This window comes from Pelodiscus sinensis, chromosome 19, assembly GCF_052426305.1.
Source record: "Pelodiscus sinensis isolate ZL-2025 chromosome 19, ASM5242630v1, whole genome shotgun sequence".
In the NCBI taxonomy this organism is placed as follows: Eukaryota; Metazoa; Chordata; order Testudines; family Trionychidae; genus Pelodiscus; species Pelodiscus sinensis.
In genome coordinates this window covers 12,593,527-12,621,509 of record NC_143070.1, presented here as the reverse complement: position 1 = coordinate 12,621,509, position 27,983 = coordinate 12,593,527, and the positions used below count along the sequence as shown (strand labels likewise).

The following is a 27,983-nucleotide window of genomic DNA, read 5'->3' as shown; positions in this document are numbered from 1 at the left end:
CCACTGCGTAGGAAAGACAGGAAATATGGTAAAAGACTATCTTGGCTTAACCAAATGATTGTACATGATCTAAATATCAAAAAGGAGTCGAATAAAAAGTGGAAACTAGGTCAAAATACAAAGGATTAACAGCACAGTATGTAGGGGCAAAATTAGAAATGTGAAGGCACAAAACAAGCTCCATCTAGCTTGAGACATAAAAGGCTACGTCTACACTGGCCCCTTTTCCGGAAGGGGCATGTAAATTTCACTAGTCGTCGTAGGGAAATCCGCGGGGGATTTAAATATCCCCCGCGGCATTTAAATAAAAATGTCCGCCGCTTTTTTCCGGCTTTTAAAAAAGCCGGAAAAGAGCGTCTACACTGGCCCCGATCCTCCGGAAAAAGTGCCCTTTTCCGGAGGGTCTTATTCCTACTTTGAAGTAGGATTTAAATATCCCCCGTGGATTTCCCTACGACGACTAGTGAAATTTACATGCCCCTTCCGGAAAAGGGGCCAGTGTAGACGTAGCCAAAGGGTAACAAGCAAAAACTGCACAAAGATATTTGAAGCAAGAGGAAGACCAAGGACAGGCTAGACCCATTGCTCAATGAAGAGGGAGAAACAATAATAGAAAACTTGGAAAAGGCAGAGGTGCTTAAATGACTTCTTGGTTTCAGCTTTCACCAAGAAGATTCATGATGACAGGATGCCTAACATAGTGAATGTTAGTGGAAATAAGGTAAGTTTAGAAGTTAAAATAGGAAAAGAACAAGTTAAAAATTACTTAGAGAAGTTAGATGTCTTCAGGTCGGGGGTTGGGGGGATCAGGGCAGATGCCCCTTGGAAGAGACCCCAGCATGGGAACAACAGGCATTTGCAGCACCAGAATAAGGAGCACAAACCGGGCGCAGGGTATGTAGCCCAGGACTGGCATTTCCAGTGGGGCTGTGGATTGGCCCTCAGTAACGGTGACGCCAGGGCAAGCTCCCGCATGGAAACAGACTGTCTGCCGCTGGGCGTGTCTCATGTGGCCTGGCAGAAGGAATCTCAGCACCGGTACCTACCCTATCACCTGGTACCACCTCTTCCCCTCCCCACCCCCAATGGGCACCCACAGTCAGGGCTTTGTCATGGAGATCAGGATCTAGGCACACAGAGTTCAGAGGCCAGTGCCCAGACAGGTGACCTGCATACCTTGTCTCAGACCCCTGTATCCTCTCCTCAATGCTACTGCCTTTGGGAGCCCCAATGACTGTTGCTGTCATTGACATCGTGTGCTTAGACTCACAGAACACTAGCCCTGGAAGGGACCTTTTAGATGTCATCAAGTCAATCCCCTGCCCTCATGGCAGGACCAAGCACCATCTAGCTAAACCCTGATGGATGTTTGTCTAACCTGCTCTAAAATATCCCAGACTGAGTTAAGAACCCAAGCAAGGCCGGGTACGTCTGCTAGTTTGTTAGTAACTGCAGATGCCTTTTTCACACTATGTAGTTTTGGTGCATAAATAGTGGCATATAAATACAGTAGTTTAGTTGTTTAAAATAGTAGCTCTACATTTATTTATCTATGAGTTTTATCTGAATACTTTTTGCACATTCAGTCTGTCTGGTGTATGGTTTCATCTGCCACTGAAATGCAGCAGTTCTGGGATGAACTGTATTGGCGGTTTAGCAGCAACACTTTAGAACAAGAACTGAAGAAGAATACCATAACCACAGTGCCAGAAATAGGTGAAGTTTGTTTTTGTTCCAGTGCTAATCAGACAGGTCCTACAATTGTTAGTAATTTTTAGAAATTTTTAGAAGTAACTCTAAGAGATGGATATTTATCTGCAGGACATTCAGAATTCTGTATCTGACCACAATAACTTCAACCCCCAATCTTCTGCCTGAACATCTTGACTCTATTCCTGTTGTTTCATTCAGTATTTTCCATGAGAGAGTGTTACAGCCCACTCTGAGTTAAATATCCCCTTGCAAGGCCTTCTTCTGTTTGCTTGATTTCTGAGAAAAGAAATGGAGGGTTTCAACAATTAAACTGTTTATTTCACAACTCTCACGTCAGATCCCTCGGCTCCTCAGCCTGACTGCATTTTTTACAATTCACAGAGTAAGTTTGAAAACACAGTGGAGAAAAAGCAAGCCACCTAAAGGACATCCAGATTCCTAACACTGTTTGTCACTTTTGGGCCTTGTTATTTACACAGAGACCTTTGCTTTTTGTTAACTGCATAGCCCTGTTACCACTTGTTAACCAGTACTATAGCACCCTTGTGTGCTGGGTATTTTTGCAAAGGACCAATGTTTTTTACTAACTACTCTGTTCAAGTTCTCAGAATACATCTTCGCAGACTAAATAGCTCTTTGGGACACCTCTTCTTCCTACAGTGGCATCTTCACGATATACAAAATCAAACAGGAACACGCATTTTGTCCTATTTTCGAACAGTTATGGAAACAAGTGCTAGTCACATATACATTATTAGTTAGTTAGTCTAGATATAAGTGGCAGGAGAGGTATCATGTGAGGGTTACCTGTTGTGTTCCCAGCCTCTGGGGCATCTGGCATTGGACCATTGGTCTGATCCAGTATGGACGTTCTTATGTTCTTAGTTATATATAAACTCTCTGAATAGAGCACCTCATTGAAAGAGTAAGTTCTAATTCAAGTCAGTGGGCACAGATGCTTAGGACATCTTTAAAGATCTGGATGACAGTGGTCCAGTGACGTATCAGTGGGCCCCAGGGACCCAGAAGTAAGGGTGCCATGTATGGAGAACGACAGGGTAGTCTGAGCCCCCCCCGGATTTCATATATGAGATTTGCTTCAAGTGCATGTCCTCCAGGGACAGGTCTTAATTGCAAGAGTTTGGCTGCTTCCAGCTTTGCCTTTGAGGCAGGGAGTTTGCTTATAAACAGGGGGGGTGAGCAGGCAGCTGGAGAGTGACCATTGGCCAGCAAGGGGTGCCAGAGAGCAGCAAGCAGGTGGCTGGGGAGTGACCATTGGCCAGCAGGGGGTGCCAGAGAGCAGCAAGCAGGTGGCTGGGGAGTGACCATTGGCCAGCAGGGGGTGCCAGACAGCAGCAAGCAGGTGGCTGGTGAGTGACCAATGGCCAGCAGGGGGTGCCAGACAGCAGTGAGCAGGCAGCTGGTGAGTGACCAATGGCCAGCAGGACGGCACCAAAGAGCAGTGAGCAAGTGGCTGGCGAGTGACCAATGGGCAGCAGGGGGCGCCAGAGAGAAGCGAGCAGGCAGCTGGTGAGTGACCAATGGCAGGGGGCACCGGAGAACAACAAGCAGGTGGATGAGGAGTGACCAGGGGAGGGAGGATGAAGCTTTTTACCTACCCCCAGTCAGGATGGGAGGGGAACTCTGCAGCTGCACCTCTGAACTCTGGGGCTGCCTTGACCAAAGGCAGTGACTGTGAGTGGGATGCAGAAGAGAGTTGGGCATGTGAAGGGACATTTACATTGCTGGACTTATGAGTCTGAGGGAAAGGACACTGACCAACATGCTAAGGGTGGGAAGGACACTGCCCAACATGCTAAGGCCTACTTTTGGGTTATAAACTCTGCTTCTGGTGTTTCCCCAAATTAATGCCACGTTACTTTCCTCCCCTTTATTAAAAGTTTCTTTTCTACACTTACACACTGTGCTTGCGAGTGGGAAAGCACTGCCTCCCAGAGGCGTCCATGGGTGTGGTGTGAATTTCCTAGGTTACTGGGTAGGAGCTCGAGTCAGTTCTGTGTTGGATGGATGGAGAAGAACACCTAGGGTGTGTCTAAACTACATGGCTCCGTCAATGGAGCCATGTAGATTAGGCTGATCGGCAGAGGGAAATGAAGCCGCGATTTAAATAATTATTTAAATTGCGGCTTCATTTAAATTTAAATGGCTGCCGTGCTGAGCCGACAAACAGCTAATCAGCTGTTTGTCAGCTCAGCGCGCTAGTCTGGACACTCCCAGACACTCCCGCGCTGACCGGTAAACCTCATCTTACGAGGCATAACGGGGAGGTCGATAAAGGGCTTTCATGTCGACAGGGGAGCGTCCAGACTGCCCCGATCTGCTGACAAACAGCTGATCGGCAGAGCGGGGCAGCCATTTAAATGTAAATGAAGCCGTGATTATTTAAATCATGGCTTCATTTCCCTTTGCCAAACAAACAAATCTACATGGCTCTGTCAACGGAGCCATGTAGTCTAGACGTACCCCTAGATATTGAACCCAGCTCTGGCTGATGCTGGTGCTACCTGGAAGAAAAGTTACATATAGATTTCTAAAAAACAGGAAATGAAAAATAATAGTGGGCTAAGAGAAGAGTAAGGTTACAAAGCCAAGCTCCTGACAGCTAGGAAATACCAGATTTATAGTGACACACAGAATTGTAATTCAGCCCCCATTTGTGTGTATCTGGTGATACAAACTTTATTGCATGGTTACCTACTCTTTTTTTGCTCAAGGCTGCTGCCTCATTCAGTGTGCAGGCCTATTTGGTATCTATTTCCTGATGGCTACCCAAACATTCAGTGCACTGGGTAACCTGACAATCAGGCTGAATTGGAACTTCAGGGGCAGCCATGAATGCAGCATTTCCACATTTCACTTAGCAGCCTAAATACATTTCTTTTAACCCTTCCTTCATAGTTTGCAAATAATTTTTCACTCATTTCAACACAGAAAAAGAACTTTCACCAGTAGCTTTCATGACAAGCATTGTGAAAATTATTGTCAGAATGGTGTCTACATTTGGAAAGGTTGTCTGCATTGCAAGTCTATACAAATGAACTGGTGATCTCAAAGCACAGACCATGTCATTTTCAATAAAATGAATGAAATGTTTCACTTCATCTTCAAAAAGATTCGTGTCTATGTCCTCTCAGTAGAATTCGCTTAATTTCTTAGAGTAGTGGCTTTTAGCATCTTCATCCATACTTTTCACAAAAACATGCAAAATAAATCAGTACTTTACTTTAGAAATTCATATCTACTCTGAAATTGCACTATTATCATGTCACAAATAACATTAGCTGGGGGGGGGGGGGGTGAAGCCAGGTTAGTCTGTAACTGGAAAAACTTAAAAAACAAGAAATAGTCTAGTAGTAGCACCTTAAAGAATAATAAAATATGTAGATGGTCTCATGAGCTTTCATGGCCACAACCCAGTTCTTCAGATGACAGGAGTATTAGAAGTCCAGATCCATGAATAAATAAGGGAAGGGGAGAGGAGAGAAGAAAAAAAGAGAGAGAAAAGGGGAGTGGGAGGAAAAAAAGAGAGACAGTGAGTAGGTGGTTCAAATAGTTACAAGGGTCTGATAAGAACAATTAGCACCTCCATTTTTTACTTAAGCAACCAATTAAACAAGGGAGGTTCTAATTGTTCTTATCAGACTCTTATAACTATTTGAACCATCTGCTCACTGTCTCTCTCTTTTTTCTTCTTCCCCTCCTTTTCTCTCTCTTTTTTTCCTCCTCCCCTCCTCCCTCTTCTCTTATTTATTCCTGGATCTGGACTTCTAATACTCCTGTCAGCTGAAGAAGTGGGTTGCATGTAAATGCAAATGCCGCGGGGGATATTTAAATCCCCCGCGGATTTGCAATTCCGACTTGTCTCATTAGCATCCTTTTCCCGGAAAAGGGTGCCAATGTAGACGTAGCCGAGGAATCTATATATTTCTGTTAATGTTAGTGCCTCTGTTTCCATGGCCCTATAGTCATTTTGAACCTATAGCCGTGACAAAACTTGCAACTGAGGCTAATAAATGTGCAGCATTTAATACATTTGTGTCAACTTTTTGCAGTCATTTCCTGATTACATAAATTCTTTGAAGTAAACGACTTTACAAAATAGTGAAAACAGCAATAGCATACTTTTCAGACTTTTCTGCTAAGTAGTTTGATTCAGTTTCTGCCCATGGTTTTTCAGAATTGTATGTGGCTATGTCTAACAAGGTTTTCTTTATAACACCATAGCTCATTTTCAATGCCAAAACCGCATCTGCATGAGACCACCTGATATTTTTTCACTCTTAAATATTTTCCATTCACCTGCTCCAAGTGGGATTGTAGCATACTCAACTGATATCTGGAAACCGAAAAAAAAGCATATGTGTTTTGAACATTTTTGGAAGTAAAGCAAAATGTGTAACTCCCTCACAAAATACAGCTGCAGTATTCCAGCTTAAAGTTAAGGAATGGCTGACACATGGTATGAATAAAGCGAAGAGATTTGTATTGTTCAGTCTTGCCGGTAGACCTGAACATTTTCTTGCTATACTTATAGCATTATCAGAACTGCCCGTGACAGTTTTTGATATCCAAACCTAAATTTGCAATGCTTTCCAAAACTATTGTCTCTAGACATTCAGAAGTGTGGGATTTTAGTGAAACAAAACAAAGAAATCATTCTACAGCTTCACCATTGTCTGTCACATATTTTAAAGTTAATGTTAATTGGTCTACATGACTCACATCTGGTGTTGAATTGACTATTATAGAATAGTACTTGGCATCCTTTACTTCTTCAGTGAATTGGTTTCTGAGCTGCTCTGCCATTACAGTAATGAATTCACTGTAGGGAAGTGTATTAAAAAGTTGTTTTCCCCTAGGCCACAATACTGATAATTTTCCAAATGTTCATTGAGGGTACATCAATGAATTAACAGTTAAACCTCATGGAATTTGAACTAAGGGGTTTATCTCGGAATCGCGCTTTTCTGCCATGTCTACATGCAGGAAGTTATTCTGGGCTAATCAATTTCCAAAATGGCAACCGGCCAGGAACATGCTAATGAAGCGTGGGATATTTAAATCCCACGCTTCATTTGCAATTTCGGTCGCCCTCATTAGCCTCCCTAGTTCGAACTGAGGGCTAGTGTAGACGTACCCTGAGAAAATTGTCAAATTCACTAAGCTATTCAAGGCAAGTTAAAAAAATGACCTTTTCAATTTGACACTGATGACTCATCATGTCTTTTTAGAGGTAGCCCCAAAGAAAACAGGAGTTTCACCATGGCAACTCAGCACTTCTGTCCAATAAGAACACTCCTTGTCAAACTGAGCTGTCAAAAGTTAGACTCAGGACTCACAATTTCGTTGGCCACTCTGTTTTATTAGCAAAGCATTTCGCTAATACGACCAGAAGAGTAAGACCCCACAGAAACCCAAGTCACCTTATTTATACAGATAAAAGAGGAGAGCAGACAAAGGATTGAAAAAGGGCACGAACTGACAAGGTTACTTGGGTTCAGTCAAGAATCTCGTAGAATGGACACTGTCTCAACGACTTAATTACCTGCATCCTGCTTCAGAAGCCTTTTAAATCTGCACTTGAAAGGGAATCCTCTGAACTGTCATTCATACTAAAATTTGACACTCTACGTGGGGGTCTCAACAAAGACTCTAGCTATCTTACCCATTACAAACATAGCTTCCCCAATTATCACCTCTAATACCATTAGCTCACAGACATTTACCTCCCCCCTCCCCCCACATCCCCCTTCTGTTCTGAAATTTGATTTGTCCTTTTCATATGTGTTCATTTTTTTAATTGTATCCTTTGGTATATATGGTTGTGACTATTTTCTTCCACTATTTGATCTGAGGAAGTGGGTCTGGCCCACGAAAGCTCATCATCTAATAAACCATCTTGTTAGTCTTTAAAGTGCTATATAGTCCTGTATTTTGTCTCATTTCCTTATTAACTCTTACCAATCTCCTGTTAATGTCCCACTATCACTCTTAAGTGGAACCATTGTCCTGTGCCTTAACATCCTCCTTCCTGCTTACACACAAACAACTTTACTTTAACATCTCTCTTCCTGCTAAAGGAACAAACATTTCTTTAATTCATTCTACTTTTACAATATAATTCAGTCTACGTTCACAGAGGCAATAACACAGAATCAGTCCTTCCAGATCTTCAAGTATTGAACAAAGGACGTTCATCAAAAAGTATGGGTGAAGAAACATCTCAATTGTCAGATCACTTGACGAATTGTGGGGCTATCACCATGACTGGAAAAGTTGAACAAGTGGACTCTGAAGTGGCAATGGAATGACAAACTATTGGTAATTTTGTCAAAGTAAGGGAAGAAATCTACCCTGAAGACATTGCATTAAGGCCAAAATCTATTTAATTGGCTAGGAAAGAATATTTGTTAGTAAATAAAAAACATGGGTAATATGGAACATTTGAGAAACGAGTATGAAATTAGAGGAGGAAAGCAACTCAGAGGTCTTCACGAGTCCCATTTTCTGAGGAGGAAGGAAAACAAGACCACAGAAATTAGAAATGAACTGATTTTTTTCCAGAAACCACCAAGGTGGTCTACTGTTATGTTTGCAAATTATTCCCCGAGCATAGTAAAGGAAAATAAACGTTTGTTGATGGACAAGCTAATTGGATAAACTTTGCAAGAGATAGTGCTGATTGTGAAACTTCCAAAGCTCAGATTAATGTTATGTGTATGTTTGTTCAAAGATGTACATTATCCAGAAGAACTGACTCTGCATTACCATCCCACTCCATGAAGTTCGTTCCTGGTTTTACCCCCTAAGTTCAGTTTCCCCACTCTCTTCCCAGCCTCTGGGTACCTCCTCTCCCCTCTCTCTGTTCCCAGACTTTGCCTGCTCACTCACACAGAGAGACTGTGTCTACACTGGCATGAATTTCCGGAAATGCTTAAAACAGAATAGTTTTCGTTATAAGTATTTCCGGAAAAAGAGCATCTGCACTGGCAGGCTGCTTTTCCGGAAAAGCCCTTTTTCCGGAAAAGCGTCCATGGCCAATGTAGACGCGCTTTTCCAGAAAAGAGCCCCGATCATCATTTCCGCGATCGGGGCTTTTTTCCGGAAAAGACTACTGGGCTGTCTACACTGGCCCTTTTCCAGAACAGTGTTCTGGAATAAGGACTTATGCCCGAGCGGGAGCAGAATAGTTTTTCCGGAATAGTGGTTGATTTTGTACAGTTCAACGTCGTTGCTTTTCCGGAAATTCAAGGGCCAGTGTAGACAGCTCGCAGCTTATTCCGGAAAAGCGGCTGATTTTCTGGAATAAGTGGCCCAGTGTAGACACAGCCTAGAGAGTTTTGCTCCTGCCCTGCCAGAGATCAAGTGGCACAGGCAGGGTGGGACTTCACTCCAGGCGGTGCTGGGCCATGCTGCCACGCTGTCACTTTGGGCTCCTGGGGAGCCTGCAGTAGAGCCCGGGCCCGCAGTCGGCCAGCTGAGGAATGAGCAGATGGAGGGGTGGGACCAGGGATTGGGATCAGGAAGAAGCCCAACATCCCAGCCCTGGGAAGGTGCCAGAACGGAGGAAAACTTGCTGTGGGCAGCCAAGTCCTTCCGCAGCCAGCAGGGGGCAGCACAAGCTCCTTCCAATGCTCCCCTGTCTACAGCGCCCTAGGCATGGGCCCTGTCTGCCCAGCCCTAAGACCGGCCCTATGCAGAACAATAGGTTTGTCCTCCTTAGATCCATTTGTTAGGCTTGTTGAGCTCGTTCCTGGGAATGGATTCTGTCGCTGAGAGAAAGCTCTTAAAATAGCCCCACCCCCTCTTGATGTACATGGCCCATCTGTTTGCACTGCTCCAGAGCTGGGATTCCAACATGGTGCACTAACCATTTAGCTACTCGGTGCTGTTAGCTGCTGTCTCCTCCTGCTGCCCCTGTGTGCCCCTTGCCCCTGATGTTTTATTATTTTACTGTGGCTGCAGCTATTCAGTGACCTCAGCACCAGGTTGGGAATAGTCCTCTTTGACTTACAACTGCAATTTTTTTGGACATATAGATTTTTCGTTGGAAAATTTCCCCCCGGCTCTACCTGTGATGTCAATTGTCAATAGTTCTTCCTTCACCATAATCTTCCATGTTGTCTTTAGACACCTTATAAAAACAGGAGGAAGAGAGTGGGCACAAGCCCAGTTCTTCCCTTTGAAACTTGCCTTCAATATTCATCATTCATGTGACAGAAAGAAACTAAAGGAGATTGTATTGTCCATAGAAAATGCAGCTATTTAATGTCACTGCCTATATCTGGAGAGCGTCTTTTTCACAAACGCACTTGGCTGCAGCTCTGCAGCTTTCAAAACGAATCACATCTGCTTTTATCACCCCACAGTTGTTGTTCCCTTCGGGAGGATTCACTGACTTGAACCTGGGAAACAAATAAACACTGTTTAGAATTTTGGAACGAGATTTTTAGCAGCTTTTCCTCAGTCAGACACTCCTTGAATTTATTCTGCCGAATTGTTCCTGCAGAGCCCTGGTTGATTAAATACTTCCTAGCCCATAATCCTATAAGCAGCTGTTTGAGCATAGGAAACGTCTCCATATTACCAAACTCAGCCGGCAGGATTAGCCTGACTGCTGATGGAAGCCGTGGAATGAGGCTCAGGACTCCGCTCTGTGCAGAACATGGTGCCTAGCACTTGACATCCCTTGTGCTCCTACGTAGCCTCTGTTCCCACCAATGCTAGAAAGCAACAGCCCTGTGCCCCCTGCTGCACATCTTCTATGGACCCAGAAGATAAAACCACTCACAGTGTTTGATTTAACAGGGAGCCATCCATCCACGTCCAGTTCCTCAAGGGGGATGTAATAATGAGACCAAGCCAAAACCGATTTATGTCTTTGAAAGTGGTTTGAATGAAAGTCTGCAAATGACATGGAGGAATGAAGTGAGGGGGGAAGGCAGGTCTAGTGGGTAAGGTGCTTGGTAAAAAGTCTAGGAACTGGATTTAATTCCCCAAACTCCCTCTGTGACTATGGGCCAGTAGTGTAGGTTCTGTCCTGACTTGGGCAGAATTAAGGCCTTAGTACAACCTTTGTGGTGTTGTCAGTGAGGTGTCTGCCTCTGGGTGGCAGAGCATCAATTATCTTTTGTTTCCTTGCTTTTTAGCTCGTGTTGGTGTGTGTAGAGCAAATGCGGCAGACGCACAACACCGTGGTTCTGTGTATAAGGGAGGTTACTCACCTCGTCCAGTAACTGATCTTTGAGATGGGTGTCCTTGTGGGTTTTTCACTGTAGGTATCTTCGTGTTCCTGTGTTTATACAGCCGCTCTCTGAGTTACGAACAAGTTACGGACCAACACTTGATCCATAACTCGAACTGTTCGTAACTCGGACTCCATTGAGTTACACGTGACCATGCTGTTCATAAGCGTGGGTCATGTTCGTAACTCGGGGACTGCCTTTACGACTGCTCCATGGGAGCTTTGGTCGTAAGTGCAAATGGTCGTAACTCGACCATTCGCAACTTGGGGAGCAGCTGTAATTGAAACTTTTTAGCAGTATCCCCCTTGGGCGCCGGCGTGCATATGTGGCACTACTCACGCTGTAGCGAGCATGCCAACGGGTGTGTGCCATCAACCGTCCCTCAGTTCCTTCTCTACTATGGAGAGACGTTACAGTTCCAAAGCAGAGGGGAGGAGAAAAGGTCATGGAGTGCCCACGGGAACACCCATCTCGAAGAACATCAGTTAATGAACAAGGTGAGTAACCCCCTTTTTTCTTTGTCAAGGAGTGTTCCTGTGGGCACTCCACTGCAGGTGATTACGGAGTAATACCTTGGTCATCTGGAAGAAAGAGCTTCGGACCTGAGCGGTGGACAGCGGAGAGGACTGCCACCCCAAACCTGATACATTGTGAAGAGTGTATATGGCATACTGTTTTGTAAAGATATGTGTAGAGGCCCATGGGGCCACCCTTCACATGTGCATGATGGGCATGTTATGGAGGAAGGCCGTAGAGTTGGCCATTGCCCTGGTGGAGCGGGCCTGGAACTGAGTCGGTTGTGACACCTTATTGATGTCATAGCAAGTTTTAATACAATTCGTTATGCATTTTGAAAGCCTCTGTTTCAAAACAGCCTGCTCTTTGGAGCGATCTACTATGGAAATGAACAGTCTGGAAAAGCATCTGGACTGCTTTGTTCTATCTAGATAAAAAGCAATCATCCGTCGAGCACCCACAGAGAGGAGTCGAGCCACATTAGCATCAAGATGAGGCTTTTGGTGGCTTTCGCTGAGGTGGAACTGTGAAGAAATTTCGGGTGTGGTCTTAGGACGACTCTGTCTTTGTCAAAGATCGTAAGTGGAGGATCTGCTCTAAGAGCTGCCAACTCACAAACCCTTCTAGCTGTTGTGATGGCGAGTAAGAAAGCAACTTTCATGGTGAAATCAGTTCGGATGGAGAGTGGATCAAGATGTTAAGGACAAGGTTGAGCTCCCAAGATGGCACTGCTGGCGTTACTGGAGGAAAAAGATTCTTGAGACCTTTAAAAATGTCTTAGTGGTCAGGTGTCAGAAAATAGTGTGCCCCTCTACAATATCATGTTTCCTAGAAAGACCCACTAAGTGGACCTTTACTGATGAATTCAAAAGATTCGGTTTCTTTAAGAAAAGAAGGTTCTCCAAGTTCATCATTAACTGTGCTGAGCAAGGTCAAAGTGCTCTGTAGGTGGCCCAGTTAGAGAAATGATGCCATTTCCGCAAATAGGGCTTACTTGTACTCTCTTTACAAGAACAGGTGAGGTCCTGCACCATCACCCTCGGAGGATCCAGGCCTTGAGATGGAGCTTGTGGACCCTGGTCCTGAGATACAGCTGTTGCCCGACTTACTACCACCTCGACTTACAACCATCCACACTTACAACCAACCTCTGTCTGCTTGGGCTTGTCCCGCACTCCTGTTGCTCCGATCCTCATGTTGCATGGGGAATCGGGCACAGATTTCCCCGCCTGCAACTGCCAGCTCTTGGTGAGGGGTGAGTGGCCTCGGCAGTGGAAAGATTGGTGCCACTGGTGCGGAGGACTGGATTCTTTGCGGTACCAAGTCATCCCGTGCCTTCAATGTGGTCGGTACCAGGAAAACTTTGGCATGCAGTGCCAGTACCATCTTGGTCGGCATCTACACTGGCGGTTCCTGTCAGCCCTTGCCTGCGGTGCGATGCAGTTTGGGTACTGACTATGTTGGTACTGCTGTTGTCGGTACCAACGGCGAGGGGCGGCCTTCTTCAACTTCAGTACTGAGACTGCAGGAAGTGTGTCTTTAGAGGACACTGTCCCTTGGCGTTTGAACATACCGGACTGCCTTCCCATCCGCTGAAGTCTGTACCTTGGGTGTGGAGGAAGGCTTCTGCTAAAGGGATAACCTTTTGGGTGACCTGTCTGCTGAAGGAGAGGCATGCTTCCTCTTAGTCATTTTCTTGGCTGGAGGGTCTCTTGGTTCAAGTGGTCCTTGATCAGAAGCCACTGTAGGAGAGATATGGGTTGGAGAGACCTGTGGTACTGGTTCCAAGGTTGGTCTTCTCTGTGGTGAGGAGTTTTAGCTGAAGCTCTCTTGCTTTCAAAGATGTAGAAGAGAACTTCATACAGTGGTGGCAGCTCTTTGGGGAATGATTCTGTCACAGGCATGGAGTGCTGCTGGTAGGGTTACCAGATACTTTCACAAAAAATACTAAACATAGCATGGAAAAAATTGGTTGAGAAAAAAAAAAGTAACTGCCCCTTTAAATCCCTACACTCCCTGTTCATCCCACCCCCGCCAGATGCAGCAATGGAAAAATGCGAGAAACAGAAAGTACCTGACATGTAAAATGTATTTCCTGAGTATTTTTACCAGACAGAGGCCACAAATACCGGACTGTCCGGGTGAAAACTGGACACCTGGCAACCCTAGCTGCTAGGTGCCAACCAAGCCAGGAGTGGTTCAAAGGGAACTGAGGGAGGGTTGATGGTGCACGCATGTCAGCACGTTCACTGCAGCATGAGTGGCATCGGCACCTGGGCGGGAATACTGCTGCTAAAAAATTCTGATTAGAAGCAAAAGAGCACCAAGATACCCAAAGTGAAGCGCCCACAGAGACATTCCTTGAGGAAGAATAATTATTATTAGAGCTGTTATCCCCAGGACATGATTGATTTACCATCTCGGCCTGGTCCTGTATCACCAGCAGTCGGGAGCCCCTCCTTGAACAGTCAGCGCGGCTCTTGTTCCAGGAAGATTTGTTTTTAGACACCCAGTAGCATTTGTCCCGGTGCAACATCCAGTCTGGGGGGCAGAGCTTGCACCCTGGTCCCTCTGGAGGGGAAAATGGAAACATGTCACGGAGCTAAAAGTTCTGAACTTCATTACACTCGTGCATGGGCTCAACATTTCCAGTTGCCCCATTGCCTGGACTGGGTTTGAGGGCAGTTCCCATAACCAATTAGCAGCAGATGCTGCAGGGCAGGAGGGAGGATGCTGGTGAAACTGTGCGTATCTCAGGCCTGAATTAGCATGGGGCTAATGCAGGTCAGGTTCGACTGCAATGCTACATCATTTCCTCCCCTTGTGTAGCTTTCCTGTGCCCTGCTGCACAGCCCTTGTGTTTCCCCTACAGATGGCTGCATTGCAGGAGAGGCAGATAATACCACACATCAGAGTTAGAACTTTATTTAGGTCACAAAGTCAAACTGAAAACGCCACGTTCATGGCTGCCCATGCAGCTGTCCCTCAGCTTGACTGTGGGTTCTTCCCATGCAGTGAATGTTTATTTGGGGAGCCATCATGGACATGGGTACCAAATAGTTCTGCACACTGGATGAGTCAGCAACCTTGGGAAAAACAATAGGTGACCATGCAATATCGCAAGGCACACACAAATGGAGGCTGGATTATGGTTGTGTGGGCGACTGTAAATCTGGCATTTCCTAACTTTCAGGAGCTTGGCTTTGTAACCTTCCTGTGCCCTTAATGCAGCGTTGTATTTCATGGCCTAATTTCTTTAAAAAACAAACCCAAAAAAACCCAAACATGTAAAGCAATTCTGTTACACGCAGTGGGAACAACTGCCACATCCTGAACCAGCAGCAGGGTTTGGACCTGGTCCAGCACCGTACCCACTGCTACCGCTCAGGGCTGGTGGGTGACATAGAATCATAGAATTATAGAATCATAGACTAATAGGACTGGAAGGGACCTCGAGAGGTCATCGAGTCCAGCCCCCCGCCCTCAAGGCAGGACCAAGCTCCGTCTACACCATCCCTGACAGATGTCTATCTAACCTGTTCTTAAATATCTCCAGAGAGGGAGATTCCACCACCTCCCTTGGCAATTTATTCCAATATTTGACCACCCTGACAGTTAGGAATTTTTTCCTAATGTCCAATCTAAACCTCCCCTGCTGCACTTTAAGCCCATTACTCCTTGTCCTGTCCTCAGTAACCAAGAGGAACAAATTTTCTCCTTCCTCCTTGGGACACCCTTTTAGATATTTGAAAACCGCTATCATGTCCCCCCTTAATCTTCTTTTTTCCAAACTAAACAAGCCCAGTTCATGAAGCCTGGCTTCATAGGTCATGTTCTCTAGACCTTTAATCATTCTTGTCGCTCTTCTCTGTACCCTTTCCAATTTCTCCACATCTTTCTTGAAATGAGGCGCCCAGAACTGGACACAGTACTCCAGCTGAGGCCTAACTAGTGCAGAGTAGAGGGGCAGAATGACTTCACGAGTTTTGCTTACAACACACCTGTTGATACAACCTAGAATCATATTTGCTTTTTTTTCAACAGCATCACACTGTTGACTCATATTCAACTTGTGATCCACTATAACCCCTAGATCCCTTTCCGCCATGCTCCTTCCTAGACAGTCGCTTCCCATCTTGTATGTATGGATCTGATTGTTCCTTCCTAAGTGGAGCACTTTGCATTTCTCTTTATTAAACCTCATCCTGTTTACCTCTGACCATTTCTCTAACTTGCTAAGGTCATTTTGAATTATGTCCCTATCCTCCAAAGAAGTTGCAACCCCACCCAGTTTGGTATCATCTGCAAACTTAATAAGCGTACTCTCTATCCCAATATCTACATCATTGATGAAGATATTGAACAGTACGGGTCCCAAAACAGACCCTTGCGGATCTCCACTTGTTATCCCTTTCCAGCAGGATTTAGAACCGTTAACAACAACTCTCTGACTACAGTTATCCAGCCAATTATGCACCCACCTTATCGTGGCCCTATCTAAGTTATATTTGCCTAGTTTATCAATAAGAATATCATGCGAGACCGTATCAAATGCCTTACTAAAGTCTAGGTATATGACATCCACCGCTTCTCCCTTATCCACATGGCTCGTTATCCTATCAAAGAAAGCTATCAGATTAGTTTGGCATGACTTGTTCTTCACAAACCCATGCTGGCTATTCCCTATCACTTTATTACCTTCCAAGTGTTTGCATAGGATTTCCTTAATTACCTGCTCCATTATCTTCCCTGGGACAGACGTTAAACTGACCAGTCTGTAGTTTCCTGGGTTGTTCTTATTCCCCTTTTTATAGATGGGCACAATATTTGCCCTTTTCCAGTCTTCTGGAATCTCCCCTGTCTGCCATGATTTTTCAAAAATCATAGCTAAAGGCTCAGATACCTCCTCTATCAGCTCCTTGAGTATCCTGGGATGCATTTCATCAGGACCTGGTGACTTGCTGACATCTAACTTTCCTAAGTGATTTTTAACTTGTTCTTTGTGTATCCTATCTTCTAAATTTACCCTCTCTCTGCTTGTATTCACTACGTTAGGCACACCTCCAGACTTCTCGGTGAAGACCGAAACAAAGAAGTCATTGAGCATCTCTGCCATTTCCAAGTTTCCTGTTACTGCTTCTCCCTTCTCACTAAGCAGTGGGCCTACCCTGTCCTTGGTCTTCCTCTTGCTTTTAATGTATTTATAAAAGGTCTTCTTGTTTCCCTTTATGCCTGTAGCTAGTTTGATCTCATTTTGTGCCTTTGCCTTTCTAATCTTGCTCCTGCATTCCCGTGTTGCTTGCCTATATTCATCCTTTGTTATTTGTCCTAGTTTCCATTTTTTATAGGACTCCTTTTTTATTTTGAGATCATGCAAGATCTCCTTGTTAAGCCAAGCTGGTCTTTTGCCATATTTTCTATCTTTCCTACACAGCGGAATTGTTTGCTTTTGGGCCCTTAACAACGTCCCTTTGAAATACTTCCAACTCTCCTCAGTTGTTTTTCCCTTCAGTCTTGCTTCCCATGGGACCTTACCTACAAGTTCTCTGAGCTTATCAAAATCTGCCTTCCTGAAATCCATTACCTCAATTGTGCTGGTCTCCCTTCTACCTTTCCTTAAGATCATGAACTCTATTATTTCATGATCACTGTCCCCTATACTGTCTTCCACTTTCAAGTTCTCAACTAGTTCCTCCCTATTTGTTAAAACCAAATCCAGAACAGCTTCTCCTCTGGTAGCTTTTTCAACCTTCTGAAACAGAAAGTTGTCTCCAATGCAGTCCAGAAACTTATTGGATAGCCTGTGCCCTGCTGTGTTAGTTTCCCAACATATGTCTGGATAGCTGAAGTCCCCCATCACCACCAAATCTTGGGCTTTGGATAGTTTTGTTAATTGTTTAAAGAAGGCCTCATCCACCTCTTCCACCTGGCTAGGTGGCCTGTAGTAGACTCCTAGCATGATATCACCCTCGTTTTTTACTCCTTTTAGCTTAACCCAGAGACTCTCTACACAGCTATCTCCTACGTTCATCTCCACTTCAGTCCAAGTGTGTACATTTTTAATATACAAGGTAACCCCTCCTCCCTTTTTTCCCTGTCTGTCCTTCCTGAGCAAGCCGTACCCTTCCATACCAACATTCCAATCATGCGTCCCATCCCACCAGGTTTCTGTAATACCAATGATATCATAGCTGTATTTATTGGTTAGCAATTCCAGTTTTTCCTGCTTATTACCCATACTTCTCACATTTGTATATAGGCATCTAAGATACTGATTTGATCTTGCCTCCCTGTTGTGCCCTGACCCTCCTTTCTCCTTGCCATTATAGGCCGTAGTCCCCCCCCATTTCCAACCCATCTCCCAGTCCACATGGAGAGTGTGTTCTCACGAGGGGAGGAAGCAGGGGTTGGGTGCACAGTGGGAGCCTGGTCAGCTCTGTCTTCCTCCCCTGTAGGAGCTTCTGGCCCACGTGGTGTCCCTGGAGGTGACAGACCACGGGGGCAGGGTTGGAAAGTTCTTTGGGCCCTTGGTGCTCGGGCACCAAGGATATTCCTGGCCCAGAGGCCCAGCTCCAGCAATGCTTAGGACTGAGTCTCTCCCTGGCCCCATTTGCTGCCCCCTATGCATCCCCCAACACTGCCTGCCACCCCTGGTCGCTGTCACTGGTAGTGCAGCTGGACTAAAGCAACTTCCTATCAGCTCTGGCTCCACCTGTCGCTCTGCCTCCTGAGTGAAAAGGAAGTTGTGTCTCTGCACATTGCCCCTCCCCTTGATCACCCTTGTGGTCAATGGGAGCTAATGGGGTGGTGCCTTTGGTGGTGGAGATCTTCTGGCTTCCCCCTGCCAAGGAGCTGCTGCCAGAGGGAGGTGCCCCAGGTAAAAATCCTACACCTACCCCCTCCTACTCCCTCTACCTCGTCCCAGAGCCTGCACCCCTCACCCCCTCTTGCCCCCCCATCACCTGCCCCAGCCCGGAGCCTGCCTCCTACATCCACACTCCCTCCCAGAACCTCAGGCAGGTGTGGGGAAGGGCCTTTTTTAAGTGGGGGAGGTGTGTGGGCATTATGGACACCACCAACATTTCTACAAACATGCAGCCCCTATGTGCTAGGTGAGGGAGAACCTGGCCCAGATCTCACCCTCTTCCCCATCTCTATGGGTAACTCCCAGCGCAGGGTGAGCTGCCACACCAGGGTGAGCCCAAGGTTTCTGACTGTTCGTGCTGTTATCGGTGTCCTGCTCCAGAGTCTTCCTGAGGATCAGAAGCCAGAGGGGAAATGGCGACTCTTCCTGGATGACATTTCCTGGGACAAAGCAATCCTGTTTCTTCAACCCGAGAGCACCTCACACCCCATATTTCTACGGTCTGGTTCCAATAATGGATGTGTGAAAGATTCTCAAAGGTACCACAACACCCGTTTACAATGGAAGAATTAGGGAAACTGAACACAGGAGTTGCTACCAGCTGTCCTAATTAGTTGGTAGCAATAGGGTAATTGTCCTATAATGCACATACCTTCTGGGTGTGGTGTCCCATGTAGTGGCACTGAGACCAGAGACAGACTAATGACTCTGCTCTACTACCTTAATATGAGCCTATAGCTCATAGATTCTAATGTAGTTAACTTCAGAGGTCCCATGTTGGATCCCACCCACCTTTAAATTAATGGAGATTGCCTATCTCCTAGAACTGGAAGGGACCTTGAAAAGTCATCAGGTCCAGTCCCCTGCTTTCACAGCAGGACCAAGTACCATCCCCAACAAATTTTTGCTCCAAATTGTCTCCAAGAAGATTGAACTCACAAACTTGGGTTTAGCAGGCCAATGCTCAAAACACTGAGCTATCCCTCCCCCCCCTTGTCTTATTGCAGTAGTTTGTGTCATTGCCCCCATGTGACCAGTAGGTGGCGCTGCAGTGCAAGGAGTAGCTGAGAGAAAGAGGTGAGATACCTGTTGAGTTGCTGGGAGATGATTCACACACAAATTGTTGCAAGCGGGACTGGAAATCTGTCAGGCCAGGTCTGCTGTTGCATTGAGGGATGAGTCTCTCCTTGGTACTGTTGTTCTTCAAGCAATTCAGAGACCGTCTGGGCTGAAAAACTTCAGAACAGCATGAGCATGAATGGCAGCTACTGCTCAGGGACCAGCCGCCCATCCCATACTGCAGCTTTCACATTCAGAACTGGGCCAGGGGGATAGGTCATGAGAGACGATAAGAGAGACTGCTGCATTTATTACACAGTGATGGGTGTCTCCCACTCCTCCCTGCACACTGATGACAGTGAAGCTGTAAGAGCGGGATCACAGGGGCCTCGAGTATCAAGCTCTAACATTGTCCTGCCTGTGTCATATTGTTCCCATTTTGGTGCTAGTGAAATGTCTGGAGGTTTTTTTCACAAGAGCATTGGAATCAGAAACGTGGGAGATGGGGAAATTTCAGGGTGTAGCTTTTCCCACAAATTAATTTGGAGGTGCTTACCCCAAGTGCCCATCACTGTCATAGCTCCCACCAGGATGAGGATCCCAGCTGCTCCCAGCTGCAGAGCGAGCCGATGCCAGCGGGGACACGGAGGATGATCTGTAAGAGGCAGAGATTGATGAAACATTTTCAGCACATAGAGCAACAAATAATAATGGACTTCCCTGTGCAGCACCCACTAATGGGCATTTATACTCCTCCTCACATAGAGCCAGGAGTAATTTAAAACCTGTCAGCTAAGGGCCACATCATGCTGAGGGTACTCCAGTGATGGAAGAGCAAACTACTGCAAAGGTGAAGAAAATACTAACTAATTCGTATTGTCAATTATTGAACAACATGGTTCTAGCCCACTTAGGGTATGTCTATACTGCAGTGCTATTTCGGGATATCTCCAGTATCCCAAAATAGCTACCCCACGTCTTTTGAACACGTCCATTATTTCAAAATAGAGCAGATGAGCTATTTCGACATCCCTGTAAACCTCATTCTACAAGGAGTAAGGGATGGCTCGAAATAGTGTAGACAGCGCCAAATTTCAAACTAGCCTACTTTTGGGTGCTGTCCTTAGCGTGGTGTATATTTGACCACATTGTATAGCAAGTCTTTGTTTCAGCCCTGTCTGGCCTTGTGTTGGCTTTTGGTTCTTAACTTTTCTGGGGTCAAGACTCATTTGTAAAGCCCAATAGCCTCTCATGACCAAGTAAATAGCATTAGGTAACCCCTTTCTGTGCGTCATCACCCATCTGATAAAATAGTTTTCCTAATATCCAACCTAGACCTCTCCCACTGCAACTTGAGCCCATTGCTCCTCGTTCTGCCATCTGTCACTACTGAGAACAGCCTCTCTCCATCCTCTTTGGAACCTCCCTTCAGGAAGTTGAAGGCTGCTCTCAAATCCCCCCTTACTCTCCTCTTCTGCAGACTAAACAGACCCAAATCCTCATAGGTCATGTGCTCCAGCCCCCTAATGATTTTCGTTGCCCTACACTGTTCTCGCTCCAATTTATGCACAGCCTTTCTGCACAGGGGGAGGGCAAAACTGGATGCAATACTCCAGGGCTGCGTCTAGACGGGCAAGTTTTTCCGCAAAAGCAACTGCTTTTTTTCCGCAAAAGCAACTGGCCGCTTGAATTTCCGCAAGAACATTGACGATCTCATGTAAGATTGTCAGTGTTCTTGCGGAAATATTATGCTGCTCCCATTCGGGCAAAAGCCCTCTTGCACAAATGCTTTTGCGCAAGAGGGCCAATGTAGACAACACGGTATTGTTTTGCGCAAAAAAGCCCTGATCGTAAAAATGGTGATCGGAGCTTTCTTGTGCAAAAGCGCGTCTAGATTGGCACGGATGCTTTTCTGCAAATGCTTTTAACGGAAAACTTTTTTCCGTCTAGATGTAGCCCAGATGTGGCCACGCCAGTGCCAAACAGAACAGAATAATAACTTTCCTAGATCTGCTGGCAATGCTTCTACTAATGCAGTCTAATATGCTGCTAGCCTTTCTTGGCTACAAGGACACACTGTTGACTCATACCCCATTTCTCATCTATTAAAATCCCCAGGTCCTTTTCTGCAGAAGTGCTTGAAACCGGATAATTAATTTCGCCTCCAATGCAAAACTGACCTGCAAGACTCAATGTCTGCTAACACTTGCAAAACAGCAGCCCTATCAAGGAAGTCAGAGCCACTGTCGCTATGCCAACTGGTCACGTATTTTCATTGTGGCACAGCCCACTTCAAAATAACAAGGCGTGGGTCTCAAACTTCATTCTTCCTCTTCTGAGGCACCAGCAATGGAGAACGGCACCTTATGGTTGCTCCTCTCGTGGACCTGTGATGGTGCTTAGAGGAATCTTCCTTTAGCCCTGACGTGGAGGATGGCACCAGAGCGCTCCATGCCGATGAAGAGGTACATGGTGCTGGGTCTTCTGGTCCCAGGTCAGGCTGAGGGTGCAGAGCCACCTCCATCCAACGTGCCTTGAGCCTCTGTCCTTTAGAGTCCTAGGGCGGAGCTTGTGGCAGATTCTGCAGTGGTCTCTTTGGTAACCCTCACACAAGCACTGCAGGCAGGAAGATGTGGGTGGTTTTTTGGCTTGTGCGACCGCCACGACTCTGTGGGTTCTAAGAAGGGAGGGTCACTAACAATAACTAGAAATAAAAAATTGGACTTAGAACAATAAGAAACAAACTATGTACAGAATAACAGGAAAAACGGTGAGCTTGCAGAGGCAACAGCTATGGGATGTCCCAGCCTCATGTCACTGGTGGTAGGAAGGAACCAAGGAGGTAGCGGATTGGCAGGTTGCTATACTGGGTGCCATGAAGGCACAACTCCAGGGGTCACTCAGAGGAGAAAATCTTCTGGCCACTGTGCACGTAGGCGTCTACACACCTACTTCAAATGCACAGGAACACTCATTCAGAGAACAGACATTACAGAGATGAGGGCCGTGCACAGTTTTGCAGTTAATTTGATTGTAGAATTAGGCTAGGACACCTGGAGCCTTGGGGATGAATCTTGTCATTTTATAACTAACACTGACTGAAGAATTTGAAATTTGTTTCTATCTTTCATAAAGGTAAATCGGTTCTTCCAGTCAATCATTCAGTCTAGATGCCATCAGCTTTTTTCATCGGCACTGCAGCCAAGGTTCCTGTTAAGTGCAATCACCCAGCTGCTAAATGAACCCCCATCCCCATGCTCAGGACTGCCTGGCTGGTGGTAGGGGCACCACTCTCTCAGCTGTTGCAAATCTCTGTGGGGGCAGAGGAGTGCACCTCTCCCAGGGTATGTCTGCTACAGAGTTTTGTCGGGAAAAGAGCCATTTTTCTGACAAAACCTGACTAACGCCCACACTGCAATCATGTTCGTTCAAAAGTAAATTGAAAGAACTGAGGGTTTTTTTCTGGTGTTGGTAAGCCTCATTCGATGGGGAAGAAACCTTTTTGCAACAGAGCTCTTTTGCAAAAAGGCATGTGTGATGGGGAGGGGGAAATTCTTTCGGAAGAAGAGGAAAAAGCACAGGTTCCCTGATGGCCATTCCGCCCATTGTAATCACAGCTTACATGCGAAAGAGTGTCCATTCAGTCTGGATGTGCTCTGTTGAAAAAGCAGATGGCTTTTTCGATGTGCTTTGGCAGGGGGGACACTCTCTTTCGGAAGAAGTTTTTTTGGAAGATCTCTTCTGGAAAAGCTTCTTCTGAAAGAAGCCTGTAGTCTAAACATGGCTCCCATGGATAGGTAGGAGACATAAGAAGGAGGGACGGAGTGTTTGGGGCATCCTGTCTCCTAGCTGGGTAGTGGCAGCCACAGAAGAGAAGAGAAGAGAAGAGAAGAGAAGAGAAGAGAAGAGAAGAGAAGAGAAGAGAAGAGAAGAGAAGAGAAGAGAAGAGAAGAGAAGAGAAGATGTTGATCACAGCAGTTGGGTTTGGCTGCAGCTACTTGTGTGAACCCAGCACTCCCCAACATCTGTAGAGTGGGCGGGAAGTAGGGTAGCCAACTGCATGGGGTAGATGGAGGAAACAGGGAGTGGGTGGGTCCTGATGTTAGAGTGATTGGGGTGGGGAGTTTTTTTGGAGCAGCCTGACTCTTGTCTGGGCTGCAGCAAGATCAGACCCTCTCACTCTTTGCACAGTAGCCCTCTCTGGGCAGTAGACTTGGGGGAGAGACCCAGGACTCTCTCCTAGGCTGGAGATGGGGATAATACCAGGGAAGAATGCAGGCTACATGGTGGGGGGGGAACATTTCAGGAGGGTTATGCTGGCTTGCTGGGGCACAGGGGTGGCCCGTGAGCCTAGGCAGACTTGGTGGTCTCCTAGGGTGCTGCCAACTTGGGTGCCCGATGTTTATGTCATGGCCACTGACAGCTGTGCAGGTGGGGGCACCGATCGCACCTTCCGCCTGGGGCACCAGCTACCACAGCCGGCCTCGGACCACTCCTGCTGGGGCTTGAGGGGCATGTGGCTACCTGGGAGATGGGGCGCTGCTGGGAAACTCCATTTCTCATTCATGCATCAGGGAAGGCCACATACATCTTCCCTTTTCTTGGTGGGGCTGGAGTGAGGAGGGGTTGGTATTAATTAGCAACTGATTGGTGATGTAATTACAAGATCTGAAACGTGCCAGAACAATATGATGAGGGTGGAGAGACTTGTAGAGCAACCACAAAACAGTGAATCCTCTGCAGTTCTAGACCAACATGTTTTTCAACTAGTATCCGGAGGGAAAGATAAACGACTTGCTTTTGGCTACTCTGGGGCTACGTCTACACTGGCATGATTTTCCGGAAATGCTTAAAACGGAACAGTTTTCCATTATAAGTATTTCTGGAAAAAGCGCATCTACATTGGCAGGATGCTTTTCCGGAAAGCACTTTTGCCGGAAAAGCGTCTGTGCCAATGTAGATGCGCTTTTCCGCAAAAAAGCCCCGATCATCATTTTTGCGATCGGGGCTTTTTTGCGGAAAACACTACTGTGCTGTCTATACTGGCCCTTTTCCGGAACAGTTTTCCGGAAAAAGGACTTTTGTCCGAACGGGAGCAACATAGTATTTCCGGAAAAGCAGCTGATTTCTTACAGTAAATCGTCAGTGCTTTTCTGGAAATTCAAGGGGCCAGTGGAGACAGCTGGCAAGTTATTCCGGAAAAGCGGCTGATTTTCCAGAATAAGTGACCAGCGTAGACACAGCCCTCATGTGTTAGGTGGTAGCCATCTGCCCGGAGATGTTAGAAAGCCTAGGCTAAGATTTAGTTTGTTTGGAAGGAAGTGGTTTCACACAGAGAGACTAACAAGAAACTCCTACGGTGGAGCGTAGCCCTCCAAGACTTTGAATTTGAAATACAAACACATTTCAGGAGCTTCTAACAATGTGGCTGATCAACATTCCTGTTGGAGTTTTCCAGACTCAGTGAATTAAAACTGTCCTTATCATCCGAGTCCTTTTTCCCAAACGTGCCTTCCTTGGGTCCCAAGGGGTTGATGCATTTGGGTGGTGCCAGCAAAGCCTCCAAGACCAAGGAATGCGTCACCTTAGGGAGTTTTTAAAAAGAAGCATTGCGTGGGGAACAGCTTTGGAGTGGTCTCTGATGGTTCACACTGACATACTCAGCATGGGAGCTGCTCGACATGGATGCGCTGTCTTTTAAAAGTGCACCCTTGTTTTAGCACACTGGCTCGCTCCGAGTGAGTGCAGGGTTTGTCTCCTTATGCTGGGAACTGCCAGCTCCAAGTGTGGACACACTCGATGCAGCTTTGGGCTCCCCTCATTCTGTGTCTCTTCCACCTCTGGCCTGAAGGCCATGGACTGGGAGTCTGGCTTACACTCAGGGTCTCTTGGCACCTTGAGGGTGTGGGTGGGGCAGGAGTTTCACATTCTCCCTCAAGTTTGAAGTACACCAAGCCAGTGGTGCAAACTGAGATCCACGAGGGAACAACGCTGCTAGATAGTTTGGGTCGTTTCCCTAATTAGGTAACAGTTTTAAATAAAGCTGCAGCCTCCGCGGTTAGCCCGATTTTGGTTTCTGTATCTCTTCTTTATGTCCACAGTAACTTCTAATTGTATTTTGTCAAGGGCTGAATTTTTAAATGCAGTTTAAAAATAAAGCAGCTAATTTAGTTTAGTGCATGTGGAGCAGGGACGGAGGAAGAAATGCCCCCTCACTTGATCACCAAATGGCCCCTTTCTTCCACAACAATACTCAGACTTTCCGACTGCACCACACACCAGACTGCTGTCTTAAGATGCCCTCCCACGGCTCAATGCTACTAGCCACATCCTCTTAATTCCCATCCGTCAGAGGGGAAATTGCATTGTATCTGCACCCCCATTCCGCAGTTAGTTCCTTTTTGACCCAGCAAGGGAACCTGTCAAGCTATCAGAACCAGTAAAGTCCTGTACCCTGCATTTGGCAGGTGGCAATTTGAATTTTCCTTCCTTAGTGTCTTACTTTGCCTGTTGAATAGTAATAGAGCGGTAGCCCTGTTAGTCTGATCTTGCTAAAACAAAAGGAAAAAACTAGGTAGCACTTTAACAAGATGGTTTAATCTTGTTAGTCTTTAAAGCTCATCACAACTTGGAATTGTGAGCCAGCTGTGTGGGGACATTGCTGTGGCAGGATGAGGGGCAGGGCCACCGGGGCCTTCTGCAGGATTGGGGCCGGTATCAGGCTGATGCGGCCAAATGTTGGCTGCCATCAGCTCCTCCTGCCCCACGATTGGCGCTGGGGACAGTCCGACTGAGCTGAATGTGGGCTGATTCCCCTGCTCCAATATGACAAGTGCAGGCTCAGGAACAGGCTGCTGCAGCCAAGCGACTGGGCCCGGATTGAGGCTACTCTGGGGGGCTACCCTGCAGCTGGATCAGGCTGGGCTGCTACACAGGCACCAGGTCAGGACTGCACTGCCTGTGGCCAGGTCTGGCTGGAGCCCAGTGGGCCTGGCCATTCGGAGGGTGGGCTAGTTTTGGGCTGGAGGGGGAATAGCCCTTCCCCAGCTGCCAAAGGTCCCTGGCCTGCTGGCCCCTGTGGGCCCCTTTAATCTGCTGCCTCCCCACATGTCTGCTGTCACCAGTGCAGCCTGCAGAAGCGGCTCAGCCAGCTCTTGCTGGAGCGTGGCTGGCTCATGCCAGAGCGACGCTCTAGGGTGTATCTCTGCCCTCCAGTCACTCTGCCAGTTACCTTGTCAAAGGAGGACATTAGATGGGTTTGGGTTTGCTTTCTTCTTGGTACATTGTTCTCGCTACTAATTATCACCTTAGCGTCTAGGTCTGAACAAATTCATTGTTCGATCATTTTTCCAATGTCTTTCCAGGTATCAAAATTAGATTGACCGGTCTGTAATTTCCTGGGCCATCCTTCTTTTTCCCTCTGTCTCTCTCTCTTTTGGAGACAAGTGCTGTGTGTGTCTTTCTCCAGCCCTCTGGAACCTCGCCCCTCCTCCAGGAGTTCTCAAAAACAATTGAGAGTTCTGATATTATATGGGCTATTTCCTTAAATCCTCCCTCGTGAATTTAATCAGGCCCTGTCGACTTGAATGCATCTACCTTACCTAAAAAATACTATAACCTGTTCTTTCCCTCTTCTGGCCCAAAACCCCTTCCCCATTTTTGTTAATATTAGATTAAGTATGTGCTCTAAGTTAATATTTTTAGTGAAGACCAAAGCAAAAAACCCCTATTAAACTCAGCTTTCTCTGTATCATCCTGTATTTGCTCTTTTCCTGTTAAGAAATGAGACTACATTTGGAAAACAAACAAGTAAAATTCAGATTTGTGTTTTGTTCATTTGCCACTTGGAAATAATTACTAACACCGTCGACGGAGCCATGTAGATTAGTGTACTCGAAAAACAGTAATGAAGCGGCAATTATTGAAATCTCTGCTTCATTTTCCTATGTCTAGAAACCTCATCTACATACCCTAGACGTACCCTAAAAGTTTAATCCTTTTTTAGAAAGATAATTGACACCATCTCATTGGGTTTTCACTCCACTGTACTAGCTTGAAGAGGGAGGTTTAACTTCTACGCTATATTGTCACTTCTAAAAGATTTTAAAGTTTCAAATAGCACTAATTTTCTGGCAAATTCTTTAGAAGTTGCACTATAATTTTTTCCCCTTATATTTTACATCCTCTATAAAAAAAAGGATTATTTTCCTCCCTGGGACATGAACAGGTTTGTGGGGGATATGATCACACTCCCTTTCTTTCTGAATACATGGGATGGGTGCTATGACGGACCGGGCCGGGTCTGGGCACAGCTGAGGGTGTCCGCTCAGGGCGAATTGCTCAAATTTGGGGCTCCTTACAGCCCCCAGACTGAAGACCTTCCCAAACAGGCCACAAACCAGTCCCACAGAGCGCTTCCGCTGCCTGCCTGAAGCCTCACGAGCAAAACCCCTCCAACACCCCAGCAATATCCATGCCCCAGATGGCCCCGGGCCTCATACACAGGTGGGGTGTCTTAGAACCCAATCTCACCTACCCCGAACAAGTTCTGTCCAGTTCCAAGA

At 46.3% G+C, this 27,983-nt stretch overlaps 1 protein-coding gene across 1 annotated transcript in view; it reads right to left on the bottom strand.

The window, feature by feature from the left end:
* Nucleotides 1–9,144: 9,144 nt before the first annotated feature.
* Nucleotides 9,145–27,983, bottom strand: part of LOC149522183 (killer cell lectin-like receptor subfamily B member 1B allele C) — a 31,803-nt gene continuing 12,964 nt past the window's right edge. Inside the window, exons 4-8 of the mRNA XM_089771494.1 lie at nt 19,976–20,074; nt 19,447–19,596; nt 13,912–14,066; nt 10,526–10,638; nt 9,145–10,139 (exon numbers count right to left, since the gene is read on the bottom strand). Coding sequence (XP_089627620.1) covers nt 10,013–10,139; nt 10,526–10,638; nt 13,912–14,066; nt 19,447–19,596; nt 19,976–20,074 — 644 coding nt within the window. The 3' untranslated portion in view covers nt 9,145–10,012. The remainder of the gene's footprint in view (nt 10,140–10,525; nt 10,639–13,911; nt 14,067–19,446; nt 19,597–19,975; nt 20,075–27,983) is intronic.